This window comes from Gopherus evgoodei, chromosome 6 (assembly GCF_007399415.2).
Source record: "Gopherus evgoodei ecotype Sinaloan lineage chromosome 6, rGopEvg1_v1.p, whole genome shotgun sequence".
In the NCBI taxonomy this organism is placed as follows: domain Eukaryota; kingdom Metazoa; phylum Chordata; order Testudines; family Testudinidae; genus Gopherus; species Gopherus evgoodei.
The window spans coordinates 136,353,417-136,374,713 of NC_044327.1; the positions used below are offsets into that span (position 1 = coordinate 136,353,417).

At 59.8% G+C, this 21,297-nt stretch overlaps 2 protein-coding genes across 3 annotated transcripts in view; one reads left to right on the forward strand and one right to left on the reverse strand.

Moving 5' to 3' along the window:
• The window catches only part of GGT6 (gamma-glutamyltransferase 6), a 50,713-nt gene extending 41,272 nt beyond the window's left edge, over nt 1-9,441 (forward strand). The window contains 6 exon segments of the mRNA XM_030567999.1: nt 5,382-5,495; nt 8,284-8,802; nt 8,805-8,963; nt 8,966-9,118; nt 9,121-9,334; nt 9,336-9,441. Coding sequence (XP_030423859.1) covers nt 5,382-5,495; nt 8,284-8,802; nt 8,805-8,963; nt 8,966-9,118; nt 9,121-9,334; nt 9,336-9,441 — 1,265 coding nt within the window.
• A 2,020-nt stretch (nt 9,442-11,461) lies between these two features.
• Nucleotides 11,462-21,297, reverse strand: part of TMEM8B (transmembrane protein 8B) — a 46,187-nt gene continuing 36,351 nt past the window's right edge. The window contains exons 12-13 of one of the 2 annotated variants that reach the window (XM_030566718.1): nt 13,238-13,354; nt 11,462-11,866 (exon numbers count right to left, since the gene is read on the reverse strand). In XM_030566718.1, the coding sequence (XP_030422578.1) occupies nt 11,531-11,866; nt 13,238-13,354 (453 nt within the window). In that variant the 3' untranslated portion in view covers nt 11,462-11,530. The remainder of the gene's footprint in view (nt 11,867-13,237; nt 13,355-21,297) is intronic. The other variant, XM_030566719.1, reaches the window with a different exon arrangement.

The window sequence follows — 21,297 nt, forward strand, 5'->3', positions numbered from 1 at the left end:
TAAGAGTAGGTTAGATAAATGTCTATTAGGGATGGTCTAGACAATATTTGGTCCTGCCATGAGGGCAGGGGACTGGACTCAATGACCTCTCGAGGTCCCTTCGAGTCCTGGAGTCTATGAGTCTATGAGCACCACCTTGAGTCCAGGGGCAAGCAGAGCAGTGGCTAATGCCAACCCCCTCATCTGCGGTGCTCTGGGAGGAGGGGATCAGCTCACCAGCTATGTCAGAACTGAGGCTTGGCAAGGGAGTGAGAGGTTTATTATGGAGGCAAAGGTCAATGGTGATGAATGCATGGGATGGCGAGACACTGGCTCGGGTGTATCTATAGTCAAGGGACATCTGGTGAAGCCAGAGGACATGTTGCCTGGGGAATATGTGATGATAGTGGCATTATCTGAATACTCTGTGGACCTGCCAATGGCTAGAATCCACCTTGAGTGGGACGGCTTTACAGGGAATGTAAAGGCTGCTGTCTGAGATTTAATTCCGGCTGATGTTTTGGTAGGAAATAACATACTGGGGGTGCCTGGCCAAATGAATGTGGTGACCAGGTCACAGAGGAAGTTTGGGTCTGTGGCAGATGCCCTGACTGATGGCAGTGAGGGGGACGGCAAACAGACAGAGAGTGTCTCTCAAGATGGATCAGGTGAAGGTTTGTCTGAAATGTCAGAGATGGTTCTGAATTCAGACAAAAGCCAGAGTCAATTCATGGTGGCTCAGCAAAGTGACGTATCTCTAGAGAGAACCAGGAATGATGCTCAGAGTCAGGTCCCAGCCAGTGAAGAGAGAGGCAGGTTCTTCATGCAGGATGGGCTGTTGTATAGGGAGCTGCCCAGGGGAAGGAAGAATTCCCAAGCTGCAGCTCGCAAACAGCTTGTGGTACTGTTATTGAAGTTGGCTCATGATGGTCCATTTGCAGGACATCTGGGTATAGGCAAAACGTGTGACAGGCTGGAGCAAAATTTCTAGTGGCCCCACCTCTTTGAGACGGTGAGAGATTACTGCAGGAGCTGCGAACTGTGCCAGAAGCGTAAGGGATTAAAGGGGGCCTAGCAAGGTGCCCCTCCAGCCTCTGCTCATTATAGGGGAGGCTTTTACTAGAGTGGCTGTGGATATTGTGGGGCCATTCCCAAAACCTTCCAGAAATGGGAAGAAATACATCCTGGTGCTGGTAGACTTTGCTACCCGATATCCTGAGGCTGTCGCCTTGGCTAATATTGAGGCAGAGACAGTGGCAGTGGCCTTGTTCTCTATTTTTAGCAGAGTGGGTTTTCCCAAGGAAATACAGTCTGACTGTGGGTCTAACTTCATGTCTGTGATTTTCAGGCAGTTGTGGGATTTATGTGGGGTGAGACACCTGAAAGCTGCTCCCTACCACCCCCAGACTAATGGTCTAGTGGAAAGGTTCAATGGGACCCTGAAGTCTATGTTGAAAATGTCTGTGGATAGACTTCAGAATGACTGGGATGTTCTACTGCCATATCTATTGTATGCATACAGGAGTGTACCCCAAGAGTCTACAGGGTTTGCTCCCTTTGAACTGCTCTACGGAAGGCAGGTCCGGGGGCCCCTAGATTTGGTTCGTGACTCATGGGAGGGTCAGGTGGAGGATACAGAGCAGCCGGTGACTGAGTATGTGGCTCAGTTCAAGGAGAGTTTGCAGGAGATGATGAAGTTGGTTGACCAAAATCTGAAAGAGAGCCAAGATGCTCAGAAAGCCTGGTATGACAGAGATGCTCAGGAGAGAGCGTTTGAAATAGGAGACATGGTGTTGGTGCTAGATCCTGTCCGGAGGAACAAAATGAAGGATGTTTGGACTGGACCCATGGAGGTATTGGAAAGAATTAATGACGTTACCTATGATGTAAGAAAACCCCATGGCCGGGGAAGTGTGCAGACAGTGCATGTGAACAGAATGAAGGCCTACCATGTGTCATGGAGTCCCTGGGCGATGCTCTGGAACTGCTCCCCACAAAGCCAGGCAGGACTTTGGGGAGCCTCCTCTCCCTTGGAGCAGACTGTCTCCAGGGCAAGAAGCTCACATGGTTTCACCTTCTGGGTCTCTCCTTGGATCATTCAGCATTCTCTGCCCCTCCATGCACTTCCCCCAGTGAGTCCGCCCAGGCGGGGTCCTGGGGAAGCCACAGGGTCCTGCATCCCCACTTTGCAGTCAGACGTGACTCTCAGCCAGCCAGTAACACAGAGGTTTATTCGATGACAGGAACAGGGTCTAAAACAGAGCTTGTAGATACAGCGAACCGGACCCCTCGGCCGGGTCCATTCTGGGGGGCAGTGAGCCAGACCCCCCCACGTCTGCTCTTCACTCCTTGATCCCAGCCATCTCCAGACTAACAACCCCCTCCAACCCCTCCTCCTCTGCTCAGTTCCTTTCCCGGGCCAGGAGGTCACCTGATCTCTTTGTCTCCAACACCTTCAGTTGGCACCTTTGCAGAGGAGGGGCCCAGGCCATCAGTTGCTAGGAGACAGAGTGCCAGGCATTTAGGTGCACTGGACCTTTGCTCTGCCAGATACTTAAGAACTGCCATGGGGACACTGAGGTATCAAGACCGTATTCAGAGAAAACATTAAGAACATTCCTAGTTCATCACACCATGCAAGGGAGGTAAATGTGAACATAATTTGTTGTGCTGAGGAAGAGGCAGGGTCCATCCCTTTGATTGACATGGTTGCTGAAAGCCAGGAGGAGACGCCTCTCGAGAGCATTGAGATGGGGGAGAGTTTAGCTCCCCCTCAAAGGGAGGAGTTGCTGATGTTGTTAAAACACCACAGAGGAACATTCTCCAACAGGCCAGGGCTCACAGATAGGATGACACACTCCATTCAGACGGTGGAGCCCTGCCCAGCTCCCAGCAGAGCCTACAGGGCCAAGGGAGAGATGCAAAGGCAGATCCAGGAAGAGGTGGAAAGCATGTTTGCAATAGGGGTAATTACCCAATCCATGAGCCCCTGGGCCTCTCCCATTGTGATGGTGCCAAAAGGATAAGACCATGAGGTTTTGTGTGGATTACAGGAAGCTAAATGCTATCACTCAGCCTGACCCTTACCCTCACACCCAGAATAGAGGATTTATTAGATACGCTGGGGGCGAGGGGGGGGGGGAGTTTATAAGCACCCTGGATCTAACCAGGGGGTATTGGCAAATTCCCCTAGATGCTGATACACAAGGAAAATCCGCTTTCATAGTGGAATCTGGCCTGTATGAGTTCAAGGTGTTGCCCTTTGGGATGCATAATTCAGGGGCTACTTTCATGAGACTTATAAACGAGGTCCTACGAGGATTAGAATCTTTTGCCAGGGCCCATATAGACGACCTGGCCATCTTCAGCAGTTCGTGGCGAGATCACCATAACCACATAGGGATTGTGCTGCACCGGCTCAGGGAGGCCACTCTAACTGTTAAGGTTTCTAAATGCAAAATGGGAGCTGCTGAGGTAACCTACCTGGGTGACAGGGTGGGCAATGGGCAACTGCGCCCTGAGCCTTCAAAGGTGGAGGCCATTAAGAACTGGCCTATCCCAAGAACTAAGAAACAGGTCCAATCGTTCATTGGTCTAGCCAATTATTACAGGAGGTTTGTACAGGGATTCAGTGACATAGCTGCTCCCATCACGGACCTAACGAAAAAGGAAAAACCAGACTGGGTGCAATGGACAGAGGCCTGTGAGCAGGGATTACAGAGCATAAAGAGGCTTTGGCCAAAGAGCCTGTGTTGGCCAGCCCACATTTTGAAAAGCCTTTTTCGCTGTGTACCGATGCTTCCAATACTGGGCTGGGGGCAGTGCTAATGCAAGAGGGGCGGGGGGTAAGAGACATCCCGTGGCGTACCTAAGCAAGAAATTGTCCCCCACTGAGCAAAATTACGCTCCCATTGAAAGGGGACGTTATGCCATTGTCTGGGCTGTCAGGCAGCTTAAGCCCTATTTGTGCAACCAAAAATTCACTGTGTTGAGTGATCAGGCCCCTCTGGTCTGGCTGCACAGGGCCAAAGGTACCAACTCCAGGTTGCTGCGCTGGAGTTTAGCCCTTCCAGAGTATGAAATGGATCTAATCCACATAAGGGGGAAGGAGAATATTGTAGCTGATGCATTGTCCCGAATAGGGGATCCTTAGGATGCAGTCAGTGATGTCTGTGTCATCCCTTCCTGCATCAATTTTCTGTTGGGGGTGTGACGTTATTGATATAAACTGGGACCATATAGAACATGGGTTGCAACCAAGGTCCTGTAGTGGCACCAAATCCTATGTAAAGGGGGTCATATAAGGTGTCTAAGACCAAGTTATGGGTTACGGGTTATGATTATGCTGTCTGTATGTCTGTATCATTTTGTAGTTGAAGTTATAAGTATTGGCTCTATACTGTCTGTATTTCAAATTGGTGCTGTAGTTCTGGGTGACACCCAAGACAAGTTGGTGTTAGCTCTGCCTAGCCTGCTTGATGGCCCATTAAGGACCATCAGCTACACAATTGACCCATTGAGAGGAGGCAGATACGCCTTGTAACTCAGCAGGGTGTGCAGGGACTGGCCCATGTGACTCCAAACTCCATTTTGCTGTAATTTTCCACAGTAAGAACAAAGAGGTTCTTACACCTGGAAGTGCCTATATAAGGCTGATGCCTCATCTCCATCTTGTCTTCAATCCTGCTTCCTACCTCTGGAGGGACTTTGCTACAAACTGAAGCTCTGCACAAAGGACTGAATGACCCATCCCAGCGGGGGATGTTCTCCAGAGACTTGATTTGAACCTGCAGTTTACTCCATCACTGCTACAAGCCTGAACTAAGAACTTTGCCATCACTGTATGGAATTGATTCCATTTAACCAATTCTAGCTCTCATCTCTATCTTTTTTCTTTTATGAATAAACCTTTAGATTTTAGCATCGTCACACCCTTCCCCTCAAATGGTTCATCCACAAGGTGCTGGCCAAGCTGGGTGGGAATCACGTGCTGGGTGTTCCCCCGGAGCAAACACCTCTGAAATATTGGCACATCGTCAATATTCATAACTTTGGACAGAAAAATGAGGCATGCGCAGAGCCAGGCTAATCATATTCAGCAAACGCGAACTTTTCCATTGATCCCTGCGTGACATACTCCGTAGAGAACATGCTATAGCCCTATCGCCCTGGGAACTGCGGGGTGCCAGGGTGTTGCTGTGGGGTACCGAATGTCACAGCTGGGCTGCCGAGGGCCATGAGGAGCCGGGGGGCTGTGGGCAGGGCGATGGACCCATGCTACCCCCGGCAGGAGGGTGTGGGGAGTGCAGGGCAGGGGGTCGCACAAGCTCTGCCATGCCAGACTGGCCCCACAGTGCCCGTGCCACCAGTCCCTGACGCCCAGGCCTGTCGGTGCCTTGCAGAGACCTGCTCCCGCCAGGTTAAGGACCTGCTGGTGGCCGGAGGGAACATGGTGGATGCTGGGATTGCAGCTGCGCTCTGCCTGAGGCTGGTCCACCCGCATGCCGTGGGGCTGGGTGAGTGCGGGGCGAGGGCAAAGGGGTGGAGCTGCCCCCAGGCCTGTGCAACTAGGGTCACTGCTCCCTGTGTGGGGAGCTGTCAGCCCCGGGGTCCCCCTCACTCCACCATAGCCAGAGCTGTGGGACGTGGGGGGGGGGGCTAGGCATGGCCTGGGCGAGCTCTTAGAGAGGGACCCTGACAGGGTCTGAGGGGCTGCAGTTGGGGTGCTGGTGGGGGTGCAGTGGGGAGGTGTCTCGGGGTGCTGGTATGGGTGCAGTGACAGGGTGTCTCAGGGACGCTGGTGGGGGTGCAGTAGGGGGGTTTCTTGGGGTGCAGTGGGGGGGTGTCTCGGGGTGCTGGCAGGGGGCACAGTGGGGAGTGTCTCAGGGGTGCTGGTGGGGGTGCAGTGGGGGATGTCAGGGGTGCAGTGCGGGGCTGTCAGGGTGCTGGCAGGGGGCACAGTGGGGAGTGTCTCAGGGGTGCTGGTGGGGGTGCAGTGGGGGGTGTCTTGTGGGTGCAGTGGGGGGGTTTTGGGGTGCTGGCAGGGGGCACAGTGGGGAGTGTCTCAGGGGTGCTGGCACGGGGTGCAGTGAGGACTATCTCGGAGGTGCTGACGGGGGGGTACCGTGAGGGTGTGTCTCAAGGGTGCTGCTGGGGGTGCAGTGGGGGAGGTGTCTCACGGTCCTGGGGGGGGGTCCAGTGAGGGGGTATCTCGGAGGCAATGACGAGGGGTACCATGGGGGGTATCTCAGGGGTGCTGCTGGGGGTGCAGTGGGGGGTATCTCGGAGGCGCTGACGGGGGGTACCGTTGTGGGGTGTCTCAGGGTTCTGGCAGGGGGTACCGTTGTGGGGTGTCTCAGGGTTCTGGCGGGGGGTGCAGTGGGGGGTATCTCGGAGGCGATGACGAAGGGTACCATGGGGGGTGTCTCAGGGATGCTGGCAGGGGGTACAGTGGGCGGTGTCTCAGGGGTGCTGGCGGGGGGTCAGTGGGGGGTATCTCGGAGGCGATGACGAGAGGTATCATGGGGGGTGTCTCAGGGATGCTGGCAGGGGGTACCGTGGGGGGGTGTCTCTGGGGTGCTGCAGGGGGTGCAGTGAAGGAGTGTCTCAGGGTCCTGGCAGTGGGTCCAGTGAGGCGGTATCTCGGAGGCGCTGACGGGGGGTACCGTTGTGGGGTGTCTCGGGGTTCTGGCAGGGGGTACAGTGGAGGGGTGTCTCAGGGGTGCTGGCGGGGGGTGCAGTGGGGGGTATCTCGGAGGCGATGACGAGAGGTATCATGGGGGGTGTCTCAGGGATGCTGGCAGGGGGTACCGTGGGGGGGGGTGTCTCTGGGGTGCTGCAGGGGGTGCAGTGGGGGAGTGTCTCAGGGTCCTGGCAGTGGGTCCAGTGAGGGGGTATCTTGGAGGCGCTGACGGGGGGTACCGTTGGGGGGGTGTCTCGGGGTTCTGGCAGGGGGTACAGTGGGTGGTGTCTCTGGGGTGCTGCAGGGGGTGCAGTGGGGGAGTGTCTCAGGGTCCTGGCAGTGGGTCCAGTGAGGGGGTATCTTGGAGGCGCTGACGGGGGGTACCGTTGGGGGGGTGTCTCGGGGTTCTGGCAGGGGGTACAGTGGGTGGTGTCTCCGGGGTGCTGCAGGGGGTGCAGTGGGGGGTGTCTCAGGGTCCTGGCAGTGGGTCCAGTGAGGGGGTATCTCGGAGGCGCTGACGGGGGGTACCGTTGGGGGGGTGTCTCGGGGTTCTGGCAGGGGGTACAGTGGGTGGTGTCTCTGGGGTGCTGCAGGGGGTGCAGTGGGGGAGTGTCTCAGGGTCCTGGCAGTGGGTCCAGTGAGGGGGTATCTTGGAGGCGCTGACGGGGGGTACCGTTGGGGGGGTGTCTCGGGGTTCTGGCAGGGGGTACAGTGGGTGGTGTCTCCGGGGTGCTGCAGGGGGTGCAGTGGGGGGTGTCTCGGAGGCGATGACGAGAGGTATCATGGGGGGTGTCTCAGGGATGCTGGCAGGGGGTACCGTGGGGGGGGTGTCTCTGGGGTGCTGCAGGGGGTGCAGTGGGCGAGTGTCTCAGGGTCCTGGCAGTGGGTCCAGTGAGGGGGTATCTTGGAGGCGCTGACGGGGGGTACCGTTGGGGGGGTGTCTCGGGGTTCTGGCAGGGGGTACAGTGGGTGGTGTCTCCGGGGTGCTGCAGGGGGTGCAGTGGGGGAGTGTCTCAGGGTCCTGGCAGTGGGTCCAGTGAGGGGGTATCTTGGAGGCACTGACGGGGGGTACCGTTGGGGGGGTGTCTCGGGGTACTGGCAGGGGGTACAGTGGGTGGTGTCTCCGGGGTGCTGCAGGGGGTGCAGTGGGGGGTGTCTCGGAGGCGATGACGAGAGGTATCATGGGGGGTGTCTCAGGGATGCTGGCAGGGGGTACCGTGGGGGGGGTGTCTCTGGGGTGCTGCAGGGGGTGCAGTGGGGGAGTGTCTCAGGGTCCTGGCAGTGGGTCCAGTGAGGGGGTATCTTGGAGGCGCTGACGGGGGGTACCGTTGGGGGGTGTCTCGGGGTTCTGGCAGGGGGTACAGTGGAGGGGTGTCTCAGGGGTTCTGGGGGGTGCAGTGGGGGGTATCTCAGAGGCAATGACGAGGGGCACCATGGGGGGTATCTCAGGGGTGCTGCTGGGGGTGCAGTGGGGGGTGTCTCAGAGTCCTGGTGGGGGGGTCCAGTGAGGGGGTATCTCGGAGGCACTGACGGAGGGTACCATTGGGGGGTGTCTCGGGGTTCTGGCAGGGGGTACAGTGGGGGGGTATCTCGGAGGCGGTGATGTGGTCTGTCTCTTGCAGGCGGCCTGTTCTCAGCCCTGCTGCACGCCTCATTGGGCCGCACCGTGGTGCTGAACGCCGTCCCGCGCCATGGCTTCTCCCGGCACTATGGGCTCCCTGTGGCCCTGCCAGGTCTGCAGCTGCTGCACCGGCACTTCGGCCGCCTGGCCTGGCCATGCCTGCTGGAGGGGCCGGCGGCTCTGGCGCAGTGAGGCGTCAGCATGGACCGGGAGCTGGCTGCGGCCCTGCAGGAGAGCGCGGGCGCGGTGAAGGCCTCAGGCCTCTGAAGCCTCTTCTGCGATGGGGCCGGGGAGCTGAAGGGCCAGGGCACGCTGGTCACCCAGCCCCGGCTGGCGGCCCTGCTCCGGGCGGTGACATTGGGGGACGAGGCCCTGCCCCAGGCCCTGGCCCTGGCCCTGGCCCTTGCCCCTGCCGAGCGGGAGCCCTTCCTGCAGGCCATGGGGGACTTGGGGCTGGAGCTGCAGAGCCCCCTGGCCATGCAGCTGGGTGACACCTGGCTGCATGGAGCCCCGGCCCCCGCCGCGGCAGCCTGCTGGCCGGCGTCCTCGAGGCGGTGCGGGGAGCCGAGCCCAGAGCCGTGCCTGAGCCCTGCCTGAGGGCCCTGAGCGCGGCCTGGCGTGGCTACTCCCGGGCACTTGGGGGGGCCGTGGCTGGGGGCCCCTCAGCCCGGCCCCCTCGCCCATCGGCAGCCACCTGGCAGTGCCAGACAGCCAGGGGAACGTGCTGCTGCTCTCGGCCTCTCTCAGCAGCTCCTTCGGCTCCAGATTCCTGGCGCCCGCCTCGGGCATCGTGCTGAGTGACCTGACAGCGGCCGCGGGGCCTGGCCTGCTCTCCTGGGCCTGGGGGAGGAGGGGACAGTGGTGGGGCTGGGGGCCGCAGGGGGCAGTGCAGCCCCCCTGGCCCTGGCCCTGGCCATTATAAACCAGGTGTACCTGGGGCAGCCCGTGCAGGAGGCGCTGGAGAGCCCACGGCTGCAGCTCAGGGGCAGGGGAGATGGGGCCTCCCAGGGCTGTGGGCCGGGCACCCCGTCAAATGTGTCCAGGGGCGAGTGGGGGGGGCCCACAGGCGGGCCCCTGGGTGCTGCAGGTGTCATCACAGGGTGAGCACGCACATGCCTTCGCCGCCCCAGCCACGTGCTGCCATCACGAGGGGTATTAGCCCCAGGGGCCCTGCTCAGAGCTCGGGGCACACGACACTGGCGTGGGCACGGCTGGCATGCCCAGTGTGCCATGGGCCCCAAGCTGGCTCTGCCCATGTAATGCCGGGGGCACAGGGTGCGTGGCTGGTTCTGGCAGCCCCGGTTGGACACCCCCGCCCAGGGCCCGGTGCCGCACTCCTGGCAGGCCCTTTTCCCCCCTTGCTGGGTGGCAGGGCTATGTAGGCCCCGTGACGGGGGGTCGGACTGCTGCCCTGTCCATCAGGCCAGGTTTGGGGCTGGTTCCTCCCTGCTCTCCACTCCGCCTGGCACCTCTCTGGCGCCGGCCCCACTGCCCCCCCCCGATCCCTGCCAGACACTCCTGGGTCCTGGCGTGACGGGAGCTGCAGCTCTGGTGGTGGGCACGACCCTGGCACTGGCTGTACCCACAGCCCCATGCGCGCACGGGGGTTGGCTGAGCGGAGCGGCGAGATGGGCTGCGGCTGGGGAGAAGGGGCAGCTGCTCCCCCCCAGCCCTGGCGAGATGGGTTGGCTGGTGGCACAGGCTCGGGGCGGGGGGCTTGTGGGCTCTCTCTGGTGTGTCTGTGAAGAGAAATAAACCCAGTGGGAGCCAAGCTGCCTGGTGTGTTGCTCAGGGCACGTTGGCCCCAGCCCAGGGGCCTGGTGATCCAGCCAGGGAGAGCGGGGTGGGAGCCCCTGGGGTGAATGCCCCACCTGACCAGCAGCTCTCAGGCTGGGAGAGCCTGGGGCATCTCGGGGTCCTTGGCCGGGGGGTTAATGTGAGGACACAAGGGAAGGGACCAGCCCCGGCTGCCTGGTCACCCGCCCCCAAGCTGCTGTAACGCAGCCCCCCCACCCCCTGGCTGGGGTGGTGCCCGCTGCTCTAGGATCTAGACATGCCTGTCTCAGGGGCCAAGAGGTGGCCCAGTGCTCACGGGGAGTGGGGAGGGAGCCCGGACACCTGGGTTCCATTCCCACCATCTCTCAGGGGCCTTCCCTCGGCCTCAGTCTGCCCCGTGTGATGTTGCCAAGCGGGCACCGGGGGGCAGGGCTGCATGGAGGCTCTTGGGCCAGGCCCTGCTGTGCTGTGGGTGTCGGTGCTGACAGGAGGGGTGGCTGCCCCGGCTGCTCCTGCCTGGGCACGCGGCTGTCCCCGAGGGGAGGGGCTTTGAGCGGGGTCATTGGGCCAGCAGGCGAGAGCGGCTCCCTCCGGGCGGTGCCCACGTGTGGGGCACTAGACACCTCCCTGGACTTGGTGCCCGTCTCTGCCCCATTGTACAGGGAGCCCAGGTGCCCAGCACAACTGTGTGCATCACAGCCTGGGCCCGAGGCCTGTGGCAGCCCAAGGCCATGGGGGCAGCAGGTCCCCGGGGCCCTGGCCTGCTGCCAGAGCAGGGCGATGGGGTTGCCTGTGGCTCAGTGCCACCCAGAGCCCAGCCTGGCAGGATCATCTGGCTGCTCAGTCGCTGTATCTGCTGGTCCCATTCCAGCCCCTGCCCTCGGGCTCCCAGCCCTGCACTCGCCCCGGGTGCCCCCACGCAGCTGGGAGCCAGCTCTCCACGCAGGAGCAGCATGGCCCCTGCCTCCTGCCCCGGCTCAGCCCGGGGCCACATTGCCTGCGTCTGGATCCAGTTTTCCAGCCTCTCCCACCTCAGGCCCTGGCAGCGCCCCCAGAGCAGCGGGCAGCTCCCAGCATCCTTGGCTGCCCTGCCTGGCGGAATGGAGCTGCACCGACACCAGGGGCCCAAGTTCCATCGGGCTGTAATTGCCGTTACACAGCAGAGCCCCCGGCCTGGGAGGCAGGTGACCTGGCACGGGCAGGGAGCCAGACTGTGTTGGGCTTGGCGTGTTGCCCTGTGGCAGCCCCATAAGTGCCCCAAGCAGGGGATTTGCAGCCCAGTCACCGTGAGCAGAGGGCTGAGCCAGTCCGTGGGGCAGCAGCAGGCAGAGACCACCCGGGGGTGCCATGGGGCTCAGGCCCACCGGGAGGCTGGGGTGGGGCATGCCCCTCGGTGTGGGTCCGTCGGGGGGCTGGGCTCTGTCTGTCGCCCCCAGCGTGGTGCCCGCGGAGGCCAGGCGGGCGTGGCGCTGTCAGCTGGCACAGACGCTGCTGATGGAGGCCGTGGCGGGGCCCACCAGCCCCAGCTCCTCCTGCTCGTTGACGCAGAGCTGGTAGCCGCAGCCCTTGTGGCGGGGCAGGGGGCCCAGGCGCCCGGCGGGCTTGGGGCGCGGCGGCAGCAGGAAGCCCACGCTGCCCGCGATCAGCATGTGCCAGATGCTGTGGATGTAGAAGTAGTTCTCCTCCGTCTCCACGCAGGCGTAGAGCAGCAGGGCCCCCGCCGCGATCAGCGCGCCTGGGCACAGGTAGAAGGCCCAGCGCTGCCACGTGGGCGGGTAGCAGTGACGCCGGTGGATGCTGCGCGCCGTCTGCAGGGCAAGAGACGGGGTGAGACGCCGCCGGGCAGGGACCCCAGGGGATGGGGGAAGGGGCACAGGATGGATGGGGGGTTGGGAAGTGGAGGGGCTGCTGCAGGGCAGGAAGTCGAGGGCCTGGGGGAGGAGTGTGGGGGGAGGGGCACAGGATAGATTGGGGGTTGGGAAGTGGAGGGGATGCTGCAGGGCAGGGACCAGAGGGGATGGGGGGAGTTAGGGGCATGGGGGGTGGGGGATGCTGCAGGGCAGGGACCAGAGGGGGTGGGGGGAGTTAGGGGCATTGGGGGCAGGGCACAGGATGGATGCGAGGGTTGGAAGCGGGGGGATGCTGCAGGGCAGGGACCCCAGGGAATGGGGAAGGAGTGTGGGGGGAAGGGCACAGGATAGATAGGAGGGTTGGAAGTGGGGGAGGATGCTGCAGGGCAGGGAGAGGGGATGGGGGAGGAGTGTGGGGGGAGGGGCAGACGGTGGATGGGGGGGAGAAGTGGGGAGGATGCTGCAGGGCAGGGACCCGAGGGGATGGGGGGGGTTAGGGCATGGGGAGAGGAGCATAAGATGGAAGGGGGGGAAGCTGCCAGGCAGGACCCGAGCAGATGGGGGAGGAGTGTGGGGGAGAGGGGCACAGGATGGATGGGGGAGTTGGAAGTGGGGGGATGCTGCAGGGCAGGGACCTGAGGGGATGGGGGGGTCAGGGGCATGAGGGGAGGGGCACAGGATGGAAGGGGGGGAAGCTGCCAGGCAGGACCCAAGCAGATGGGGGAGGAGTGTAGGGAGAGGGGCACAGGATGGATGGGGGGGTTGGAAGTGGGGGGATGCTGCAGGGCAGGGACCTGAGGGGAGGGGCACAGGATGGAAGGGGGGGGATGCTGCTGGGCAGGACCCAAGGGCTTGGGGGGGGAGTGTGGGGAGAGGGGCACAGGGTGGATGGGGGGGAGAGGTGGGAGGGATGCTGCAGGGCAGGGACCCGAGGGGATGGGGGGGAGTGTGGGGAGAGGGGCACAGGATGGAAGGAGGGGGATGCTGCCGGGCAGGACCCGAGGGCTTGGGGGGGAGTGTGGGGAGAGGGGCACAGGGTGGATGGGGGGAGAGGTGGGAGGGATGCTGCAGGGCAGGGACCCGAGGGGATGGGGGGGAGTGTGGGGAGAGGGGCACAGGATGGAAGGGGGGAAAGCTGCCAGGCAGGACCCAAGGGCTTGGGGGGGGAGACACCCTAGGAAAGGCGCTGAGCAGGTGCATCTGGAAGAGTGGAGCTGCAGGAGAAGCTCACAGAAGGGGAAGCCGAGGGGGGCAGGGAACACAGTGGGGGGGGGCAGCAGCCCCTGTAGCTCCCAGGTGCCCCCCCCAACTCCACCCCATGGGCCTCACCCAGGCGACGGCCATGATCCCCACGGCGAAGAGGCTGGGTCCGAGGAGGTTCCAGAGCCCATGGCGGTCCAGCTGCAGGGCCATGGAGAGCAGCATGGCGCCCAGCAGGTACAGCACCTGGCGCGGAGAGCAGGCAGGGTGAGTGTGGGGGCGAGTGATATACGAGCCCCCTGGGGCGGGGGCAGGGTGGGACTGAGGGCGAGGGGTCTGGGGGACACAGCCCCAGGCTGGCTGGCCAGGAACGACAGAACCAGCTCTGCCAGGCCTGCCAGCGCCCACGGGGCAGAGCCTGAGCTGCAGCGCACTGGCCAGTGTGCCAGCACCTGGGTCCTAGGGCTGCGGCTGGGCACAGAAGGACGAGGGGAAATGGGGGGCTGAGGAGAGCAGGGATCGGGGGCCCAGCTCCCACCACCTGGCCTGTGTCCGGGGTTCACCCACCCCCCAGCTGAGCTAAGCCCCATCTGACGCTGGCTCCCAGGGGCCAGTCCCTGGCTACTGCATCTCCCCAGGGCTGCAGGAGGTGCCGGCTCCTCCCCAGGAGCGACACGCCAGCCTGTGGCGGGTGGCATGAGAGTGCCCAGGAGGGCAGGAGTCCTGCAGGGGACAGGGTCCTGGGGGAGAGTAAGGATCTGGGGAGGCAGAGGTCTCATGGGGGCAGGAGTCCCGGGGGGGGGGGATGACAGGGTCCTAGGGGAGAGCAAGGGTCCGGGGAAGCAGAGGTCTCGGGGGGTCAGGAGTCAGGGAGGGACACACAGGAGTCCCAGGGGACAGGGGTCCTGGGAGGGGGGCCAGGGGTCCCAGGGGCAGAGCCGCTGTGACATTATTGATATAAACTGGGACCATATAGAACATGGGTTGCAACCAAGGTCCTGTAGTGGCACCAAATCCTAGGTAAAGGGGGTCATATAAGATGTCTAAGACCAGGTTACAGATTACTGATTATGATTATGCTGTCTGTATGTCTGTATCATTTTGGTAGTTGAAGTTATGAATATTGGCTGTATGCTGTCTGTATTGCAAACTTGTGCTGTGTTACTGGGAAAGATCCAGACAAGTTGGTGTCAGCTCTGTTTAGCCTGCTTGATGGCCCATTAAGGACCATCAGCTACACAATTGTCCCATCGAGAGAAGGCAGTTACGCCCTGTGACTCAGCAGGGTGTGCAGGGACTGGCCCATGTGACTGCAGACTCCATTTTGCTGTAACTTTCCACAGTAAGAACAAAGAAGTGTTCTTACACCTGGAAGAGCCTATATAAGGCTGATGCCTCATCTCCATCTGGTCTTCAATCCTGCTTCTTACCTTTGGAGGGACTTTGCTACCAACTGAAGCTCTGAACAAAGGACTGAATGACCCATCCCAGCGCGGGATGTTCCAGAGACTTGATTTGAACCTGCAGTTTACTCCATCACTGCTACAAGCCTGAACTAAGAACTTTGCCATTACTGTATGGAATTGATTCCATTTAACCAATTCTAGCTCTCATCTCTATCTTTTTCCTTTTATGAATAAACCTTTAGATTTAAGATTCTAAAGGATTGGCAACAGCGTGATTTGTGGGTAAGATCTGATGTGTATATTGACCTGGGTCTGGGGCTTGGTCCTTTGGGATCGAGAGAACCTTTTTCTTTTACTGGGGTGTTGGTTTTTATAACCATCCATCCCCAGGACGAGTGGGACTGGTGGTGACTCTGGGAGACTGGAGCGTCTAAGGAAATTGCTTGTGTGACTTATGGTTAGCCAGTGGAGTGAAACCGAAGTCATTTTTGTCTGGCTGGTTTGGTTTGCCTTAAAGGTGGAAAAACCCCAGCCTTGGGCTGTGACTGCCCTGTTTGAGCGATTGGTCCTGAATTGGCACCTCAGTTGGGTCCCGCCAGAACTGCATTGTCACAGTGGCGTAGTTGTGCTAGGATCCACAGAACCAGGTCAATTAAGCTTTCGGTCAGAACCCCACGCTATCCAAATTTGAATTTTGGAATTGAGAGTTTGGTTGGTTAAAGATCAGTGACCATGATCCAGAAAGCATCAGCAAAAGCAATGAAACTGCACACCCTGATGGACAGCCTGTGGTTTGAACATGAGCAAAAACTGGCAGAAATTCAAATGAGAGAGAAGCAGCCTTGGCCCAGCTGGAGGAAGAGGCTGCTGAGAGAAAAGAGAGAGCTCAGAAGGGGCGACTGGAGCTGCTGGCTGCTGAGGAGAGAGCTCAACAAAGGCAACAGGAGTTGGAACAGGAGACTCACAAGATGCAACAAGAAACTGCCAGACTTCGGCTCCAAGTCAAAAAAGCAAGAGGAGAACGGCAGAAATTGTGTCCTCTTGATAATCCAGTTTATAACTATGTTGATATGTGGTATTACTCTGTGCAGTTTTCTGTGTGTAACCAGTTTTGCTATGGCCGGGGAGAGGGGGATTCTAACCTGGTGAGTAATAGCTGTTTGTCTGTGCAAGAAAGCAGTGTGTCTGTGAGCCCTCGTCCAGACTAACCCGCGGCATCGGCGGGTTAAAATCGATTGCTCGGGGATCGATATATCGCGTCTAGTCTGGACGCGATGTATCGATCCCCGAGCGTGCTTACATCGATTCCGGAACTCCATCAATCCGAACGGAGTTCCGGAATCGACACGGAGACCCACGGACATCGATGCGGCGCCGTCCAGACGGGTGAGTACCTCGATTTTAGAAATTCGACTTCAGCTACGTTATTCTCGTAGCTGAAGTTGCGTATCTAAAATCGATTTTAATTCCTAGTCTGGACGTGGCCTAAGTGGAGTTTCTGAATATCTGTCTAATGTCTCAGAAGTGAATCTGGAGTTAGATCAAGAGCAGAAAGATCTCATTGGGGAGGAAAATGTTTCTCAGAAGCAGATTAAAGTAGATGGTCAGGTGGAAGCCCTAACTGAGGAAGAAAAGGGTAGATTTGAAATGGGTAATGGATTGGTGGCTAATACAGCTTGTAAAAGTGAACCTGGAATGAGTAACTGTGATTTACTGAAAGTAGCTCAGTGTAGTAAAAAAAAGCAGCAGCTTATCTGTGGGGAGTTGCAATGTGCCTGATAGGGAAAGTTTGGAGGAGCCTAGGCAGCCTTGTGAGCCGATGGCTTTGTCTAGTCAGCAGTGTGGGAAGACAAGGATAGTGGAAGATGAGTGTCCCTGTCCCTTACCTGTTTCCTGCGTGGAGAAGTGTGACAGCGAAGGGAATGTGCCTGTGTCTGTCGGGGATATTGACTTGCCTATGGAGGAATCTACCCCGGTCTCCAAGCAGTTGTCTGTGAACAGCCCTGTGTGCTGGGACAAGGGAAGTGAGATCCCAGGCTGTGTGCCTGGTGAAGGAGAATGTGTCTCCGGCTCTTCTGTGTCTGTGCAGCAGACAGAAGGTGCCTCTCAGCCTGTGATGGTTGAGGGTAATTCAGTTGTCTCAGAGTTGGCTGTAAATACAGCTAAAGCCCAGGAAGGGAATGGTCCTAAGTTTGCGTCTGCTGAGGAAAATGGCACTGTGACTAGGTTGCATCCAGTTAGTGTCGTAGCAAAATCCCAGAGACCAGACAATTCTGGTGCTTGTATTTTGCCAGTTGCTAATGTGTGGTTGGAAAAGGGTGTAGCAGCTCTGTCTGCTCAGGGTGATACCCTAGCCAGGGCACAAGGAGAGCAAAAAGGTGATTTAATTGTGTTACCTACGGACAGTTTAACAACTTGTAACAAGAAGAAAATGATTCCTAAACTTGTGTGTGTTGAGCCTGACAACTTGCAAGTTGCTAGTAACTATGAGGAAAGTTGCAGAGGGAAGGAGAGAACCTCTAACCTTTTATCTAGTGAGTCTATAAGTTTGCCTGAAAGGGAAGTGGGTAGAAATCTGCCTGATGGGCCAAAGTTGATCATGGATGTAAGTAAGACCCAGAAGAAGTCTGTTGTGAATGAGGAAAGTGTTCCTTTAGAGCAAGCCCTAGGTGAAGAAGGTAAGAGCAAAATGTCTGTAAGGGGTGAATTGTTGCTTAGAAAAGCTGCTAAGGAAAGAAATCCTCATGGTAACCTGTGCAAGCAATTTGGTACAACTAAAGGGTGTGGCATGACAAACAGAATTGTAAATGGACACTTCCAATGGATTTGTTGTTATTGTTAATGGTGATTTTTGTAACTAATGTGTTGCTATTACCAAGAATTGTAAGAATGTACAATGTGCCCAATCCTTTGGAAAGTCCCTTGAACGTGTTGAAAGCAATACATGAGAACACACTTTATGTTAAAAGGCCTTGTTATACTGATGTTTTACTGCTAGTGCCTGTAAACAGTACTGAAACTTTTCACAGGGGAAAAGACACTCCAGACCTGATGTACACGAGGAAAGGGGAAACTGAGGCACACTACCATATGGCTTTCATGGCTAAATGTCAGAATTCCTGGACTATGAACAACATTAATATCTACATTGGTTTAATGTTAATTTGGTTCCAAACATTTGCCAGAGCTTGTAAAGATAAAATAGCTAGTTTCTTTAGCTCTTGGAAAAATCATATGAGACATACAGGAATCCTGCTGGAAGAGCAGATCCAATCCACTATTGTTCTAACCAAGTTTTACCTTAAGTTTGTAAAGAAATTCAATCATGTTATTGAACATGAGTTTGGTAAAGCATTTCTGTTATACACTGATATAGCTTCTAACCCAGTACAAGCTGTAATGAGACAGACCCAAGGATGGGGAGCTCTTGGGATGCAGTCAGTGATGTCTGTGTCATCCCTTCCTGCATCAATTTTGCGTTGGGGGTGTGACGTTATTGATATAAACTGGGACCATATAGAACATGGGATCGAGAGAACCTTTTTCTTTTACTGGGGTGTTGGTTTTCATAACCACTCATCGCCAGGACGGGTGGGACTGGTGGTGATACTGGGAGACTGGTGTGTCTAAGGAAATCGCTTGTGTGACTTGTGGTTAGCCAGTGGGGTAAAACCGAAGTCCTTTTTGTCTGGCTGGTTTGGTGCCTTAGGCCTTGTCTACACTACAAAGTTGCAGCGCTGGTGAGGGGGTTACAGCACTGCAACTTAGGGTGTGTACACATCTGCAGGGCATCACCAGCGCTGCAACTCCGTTTGCAGCGCTGGCCGTACACCCGGTCGTGCCTCGGGTGTAGAGGATCCAGCGCTGGATCACTAGCGCTGGTCATCAGGTGTAGACACTCACCAGCGTTTTTGTTGACCTCCGTGGAATAAGCAGCTATCCCAGCATACCTGAGGAAGCCTCTCTGGTAATTAAGCAAACTCCACTGCCCTCCAAGCAGGTCTCCTTCCCCACGGTGTGCTCTGGCGTTCCCCGACCCCCCCTCCAAGCAGGTCTCCAGCCCTGCGGTGTGCTCTGGCGTTCCCCGGCCCCCCCTCCAAGCAGGTCTCCTTCCCCGCGGTGTGCTCTGGCGTTCCCCAACCCCCCCTCCAAGCAGGTATCCAGCCCTGCGGTGTGCTCTGGCGTTCCCCGACCCCCCCTCCAAGCAGGTCTCCTTCCCCGCGGTGTGCTCTGGCGTTCCCCGACCCCCCCTCCAAGCAGGTATCCAGCCCTGCGGTGTGCTCTGGCGTTCCCCGACCCCCCCTCCAAGCAGGTCTCCTTCCCCGCGGTGTGCTCTGGCGTTCCCCGACCCCCCCTCCAAGCAGGTATCCAGCCCCGCGGTGTGCTCTGGCGTTCCCCGACCCCCCCTCCAAGCAGGTACCCAGCCCCGCGGTGTGCTCTGGCGCTCCCCGACGCCCCCTCCAAGCAGGTCTCCTTCCCCACGGTGTGCTTTGGCGTTCCCCGACCCCCCCTCCAAGCAGGTCTCCTTCCCCGCGGTGTGCTCTGGTGTTCCCCGACCCCCCCTCCAAGCAGGTATCCAGCCCCGCGGTGTGCTCTGGCGTTCCCCGACCCCCCCTCCAAGCAGGTCTCCTTCCCCGCGGTGTGCTCTGGCGTTCCCCAACCCCCCCTCCAAGCAGGTCTCCTTCCCCGCGGTGTGCTCTGGCGTTCCCCGACCCCCACTCCAAGCAGGTATCCAGCCCCGCGGTGTGCTCTGGCGTTCCCCGACCCCCCCTCCAAGCAGGTCTCCTTCCCCGCGGTGTGCTCTGGCGTTCCCCGACCCCCCCTCCAAGCAGGTATCCAGCCCTGCGGTGTGCTCTGGCGTTCCCCGACCCCCCCTCCAAGCAGGTATCCAGCCCCGCGGTGTGCTCTGGCGTTCCCCGACCCCCCCTCCAAGCAGGTATCCAGCCCTGCGGTGTGCTCTGGCGTTCCCCGACCCCCCCTCCAAGCAGGTATCCAGCCCTGCGGTGTGCTCTGGCGTTCCCCAACCCCCCCTCCAAGCAGGTATCCAGCCCCGCGGTGTGCTCTGGCGTTCCCCGACCCCCTCTCCAAGCAGGTATCCTGCCCCGCGGTGTGCTCTGGCGTTCCCCGACCCCCCCTCCAAGCAGGTCTCCTTCCCCGCGGTGTGCTCTGGCGTTCCCCGACCCCCCCTCCAAGCAGGTCTCCTTCCCCGCGGTGTGCTCTGGCGTTCCCCGACCCCCCCTCCAAGCAGGTATCCAGCCCCGCGGTGTGCTCTGGCGTTCCCCGACCCCCCCCTCCAAGCAGGTCTCCTTCCCTGCGGTGTGCTCTGGCATTCCCCGACCCACTCTCCAAGCAGGTATCCAGGCCTGCAGTGTGCTCAGGCGTTCCCCGACCCCCCCTCCAAGCAGGTCTCCTTCCCCGCGGTGTGCTCTGGCGTTCCCCGACCCCTCCTCCAAGCAGGTATCCAGCCCTGCGGTGTGCTCTGGCGTTCCCCGACCCCCGCTCCAAGCAGGTATCCAGCCCCGCGGTGTGCTCTGGCGTTCCCCGACCCCCCCTCCAAGCAGGTCTCCTTCCCCGCGGTGTGCTCTGGCGTTCCCCGACCCCCCCTCCAAGCAGGTATCCAGCCCTGCGGTGTGCTCTGGCGTTCCCCAACCCCCCCTCCAAGCAGGTATCCAGCCCTGCGGTGTGCTCTGGCATTCCCCGACCCCCTCTCCAAGCAGGTATCCAGCCCTGCGGTGTGCTCTGGCGTTCCCCGACCCCCCCTCCAAGCAGGTCTCCTTCCCTGCGGTGTGCTCTGGCGTTCCCCGACCCCCCCTCCAAGCAGGTCTCCTTCCCCGCGGTGTGCTCTGGCGTTCCCCGACCCCCCCCCCTCCAAGCAGGTATCCAGCCCCGCGGTGTGCTCTGGCGTTCCCCGACCCCCCCCTCCAAGCAGGTCTCCTTCCCCGCGGTGTGCTCTGGCGTTCCCCGACCCCCCCCCTCCAAGCAGGTATCCAGCCCCGCGGTGTGCTCTGGCGTTCCCCGACCCCCCCTCCAAGCAGGTCTCCTTCCCTGCGGTGTGCTCTGGCGTTCCCCGACCCCCCCTCCAAGCAGGTCTCCTTCCCCGCGGTGTGCTCTGGCATTCCCCGACCCCCTCTCCAAGCAGGTATCCAGGCCTGCAGTGTGCTCTGGCGTTGCCCGACCCCCCCTCCAAGCAGGTATCCAGCCCCGCGGTGTGCTCTGGCGTTCCCCGACCCCTCCTCCAAGCAGGTATCCAGCCCTGCGGTGTGCTCTGGCGTTCCCCGACCCCCCCTCCAAGCAGGTCTCCTTCCCCGCGGTGTGCTCTGGCGTTCCCCGACCCCCCCTCCAAGCAGGTATCCAGCCCTGCAGTGTGCTCTGGCGTTCCCCAACCCCCCTTCAAGCAGGTCTCCTTCCCCGCGGTGTGCTCTGGCGTTCCCCGACCCCCCCCCCCCCAAGCAGGTCTCCTTCCCCGCGGTGTGCTCTGGCGTTCCCCGACCCCCCCTCCAAGCAGGTATCCAGCCCCGCGGTGTGCTCTGGCGTTCCCCGAACCCCCCTCCAAGCAGGTATCCAGCCCCGCGGTGTGCTCTGGCGTTCCCCAACCCCCCCTCCAAGCAGGTCTCCTTCCCCGCGGTGTGCTCTGGCGTTCCCCGACCCCCTCTCCACGCAGGTATCCAGCCCTGCGGTGTGCTCTGGCGTTCCCCGACCCCCCTTCAAGCAGGTCTCCTTCCCCGCGGTGTGCTCTGGCGTTCCCCGACCCCCCCTCCAAGCAGGTATCCAGCCCCGCGGTGT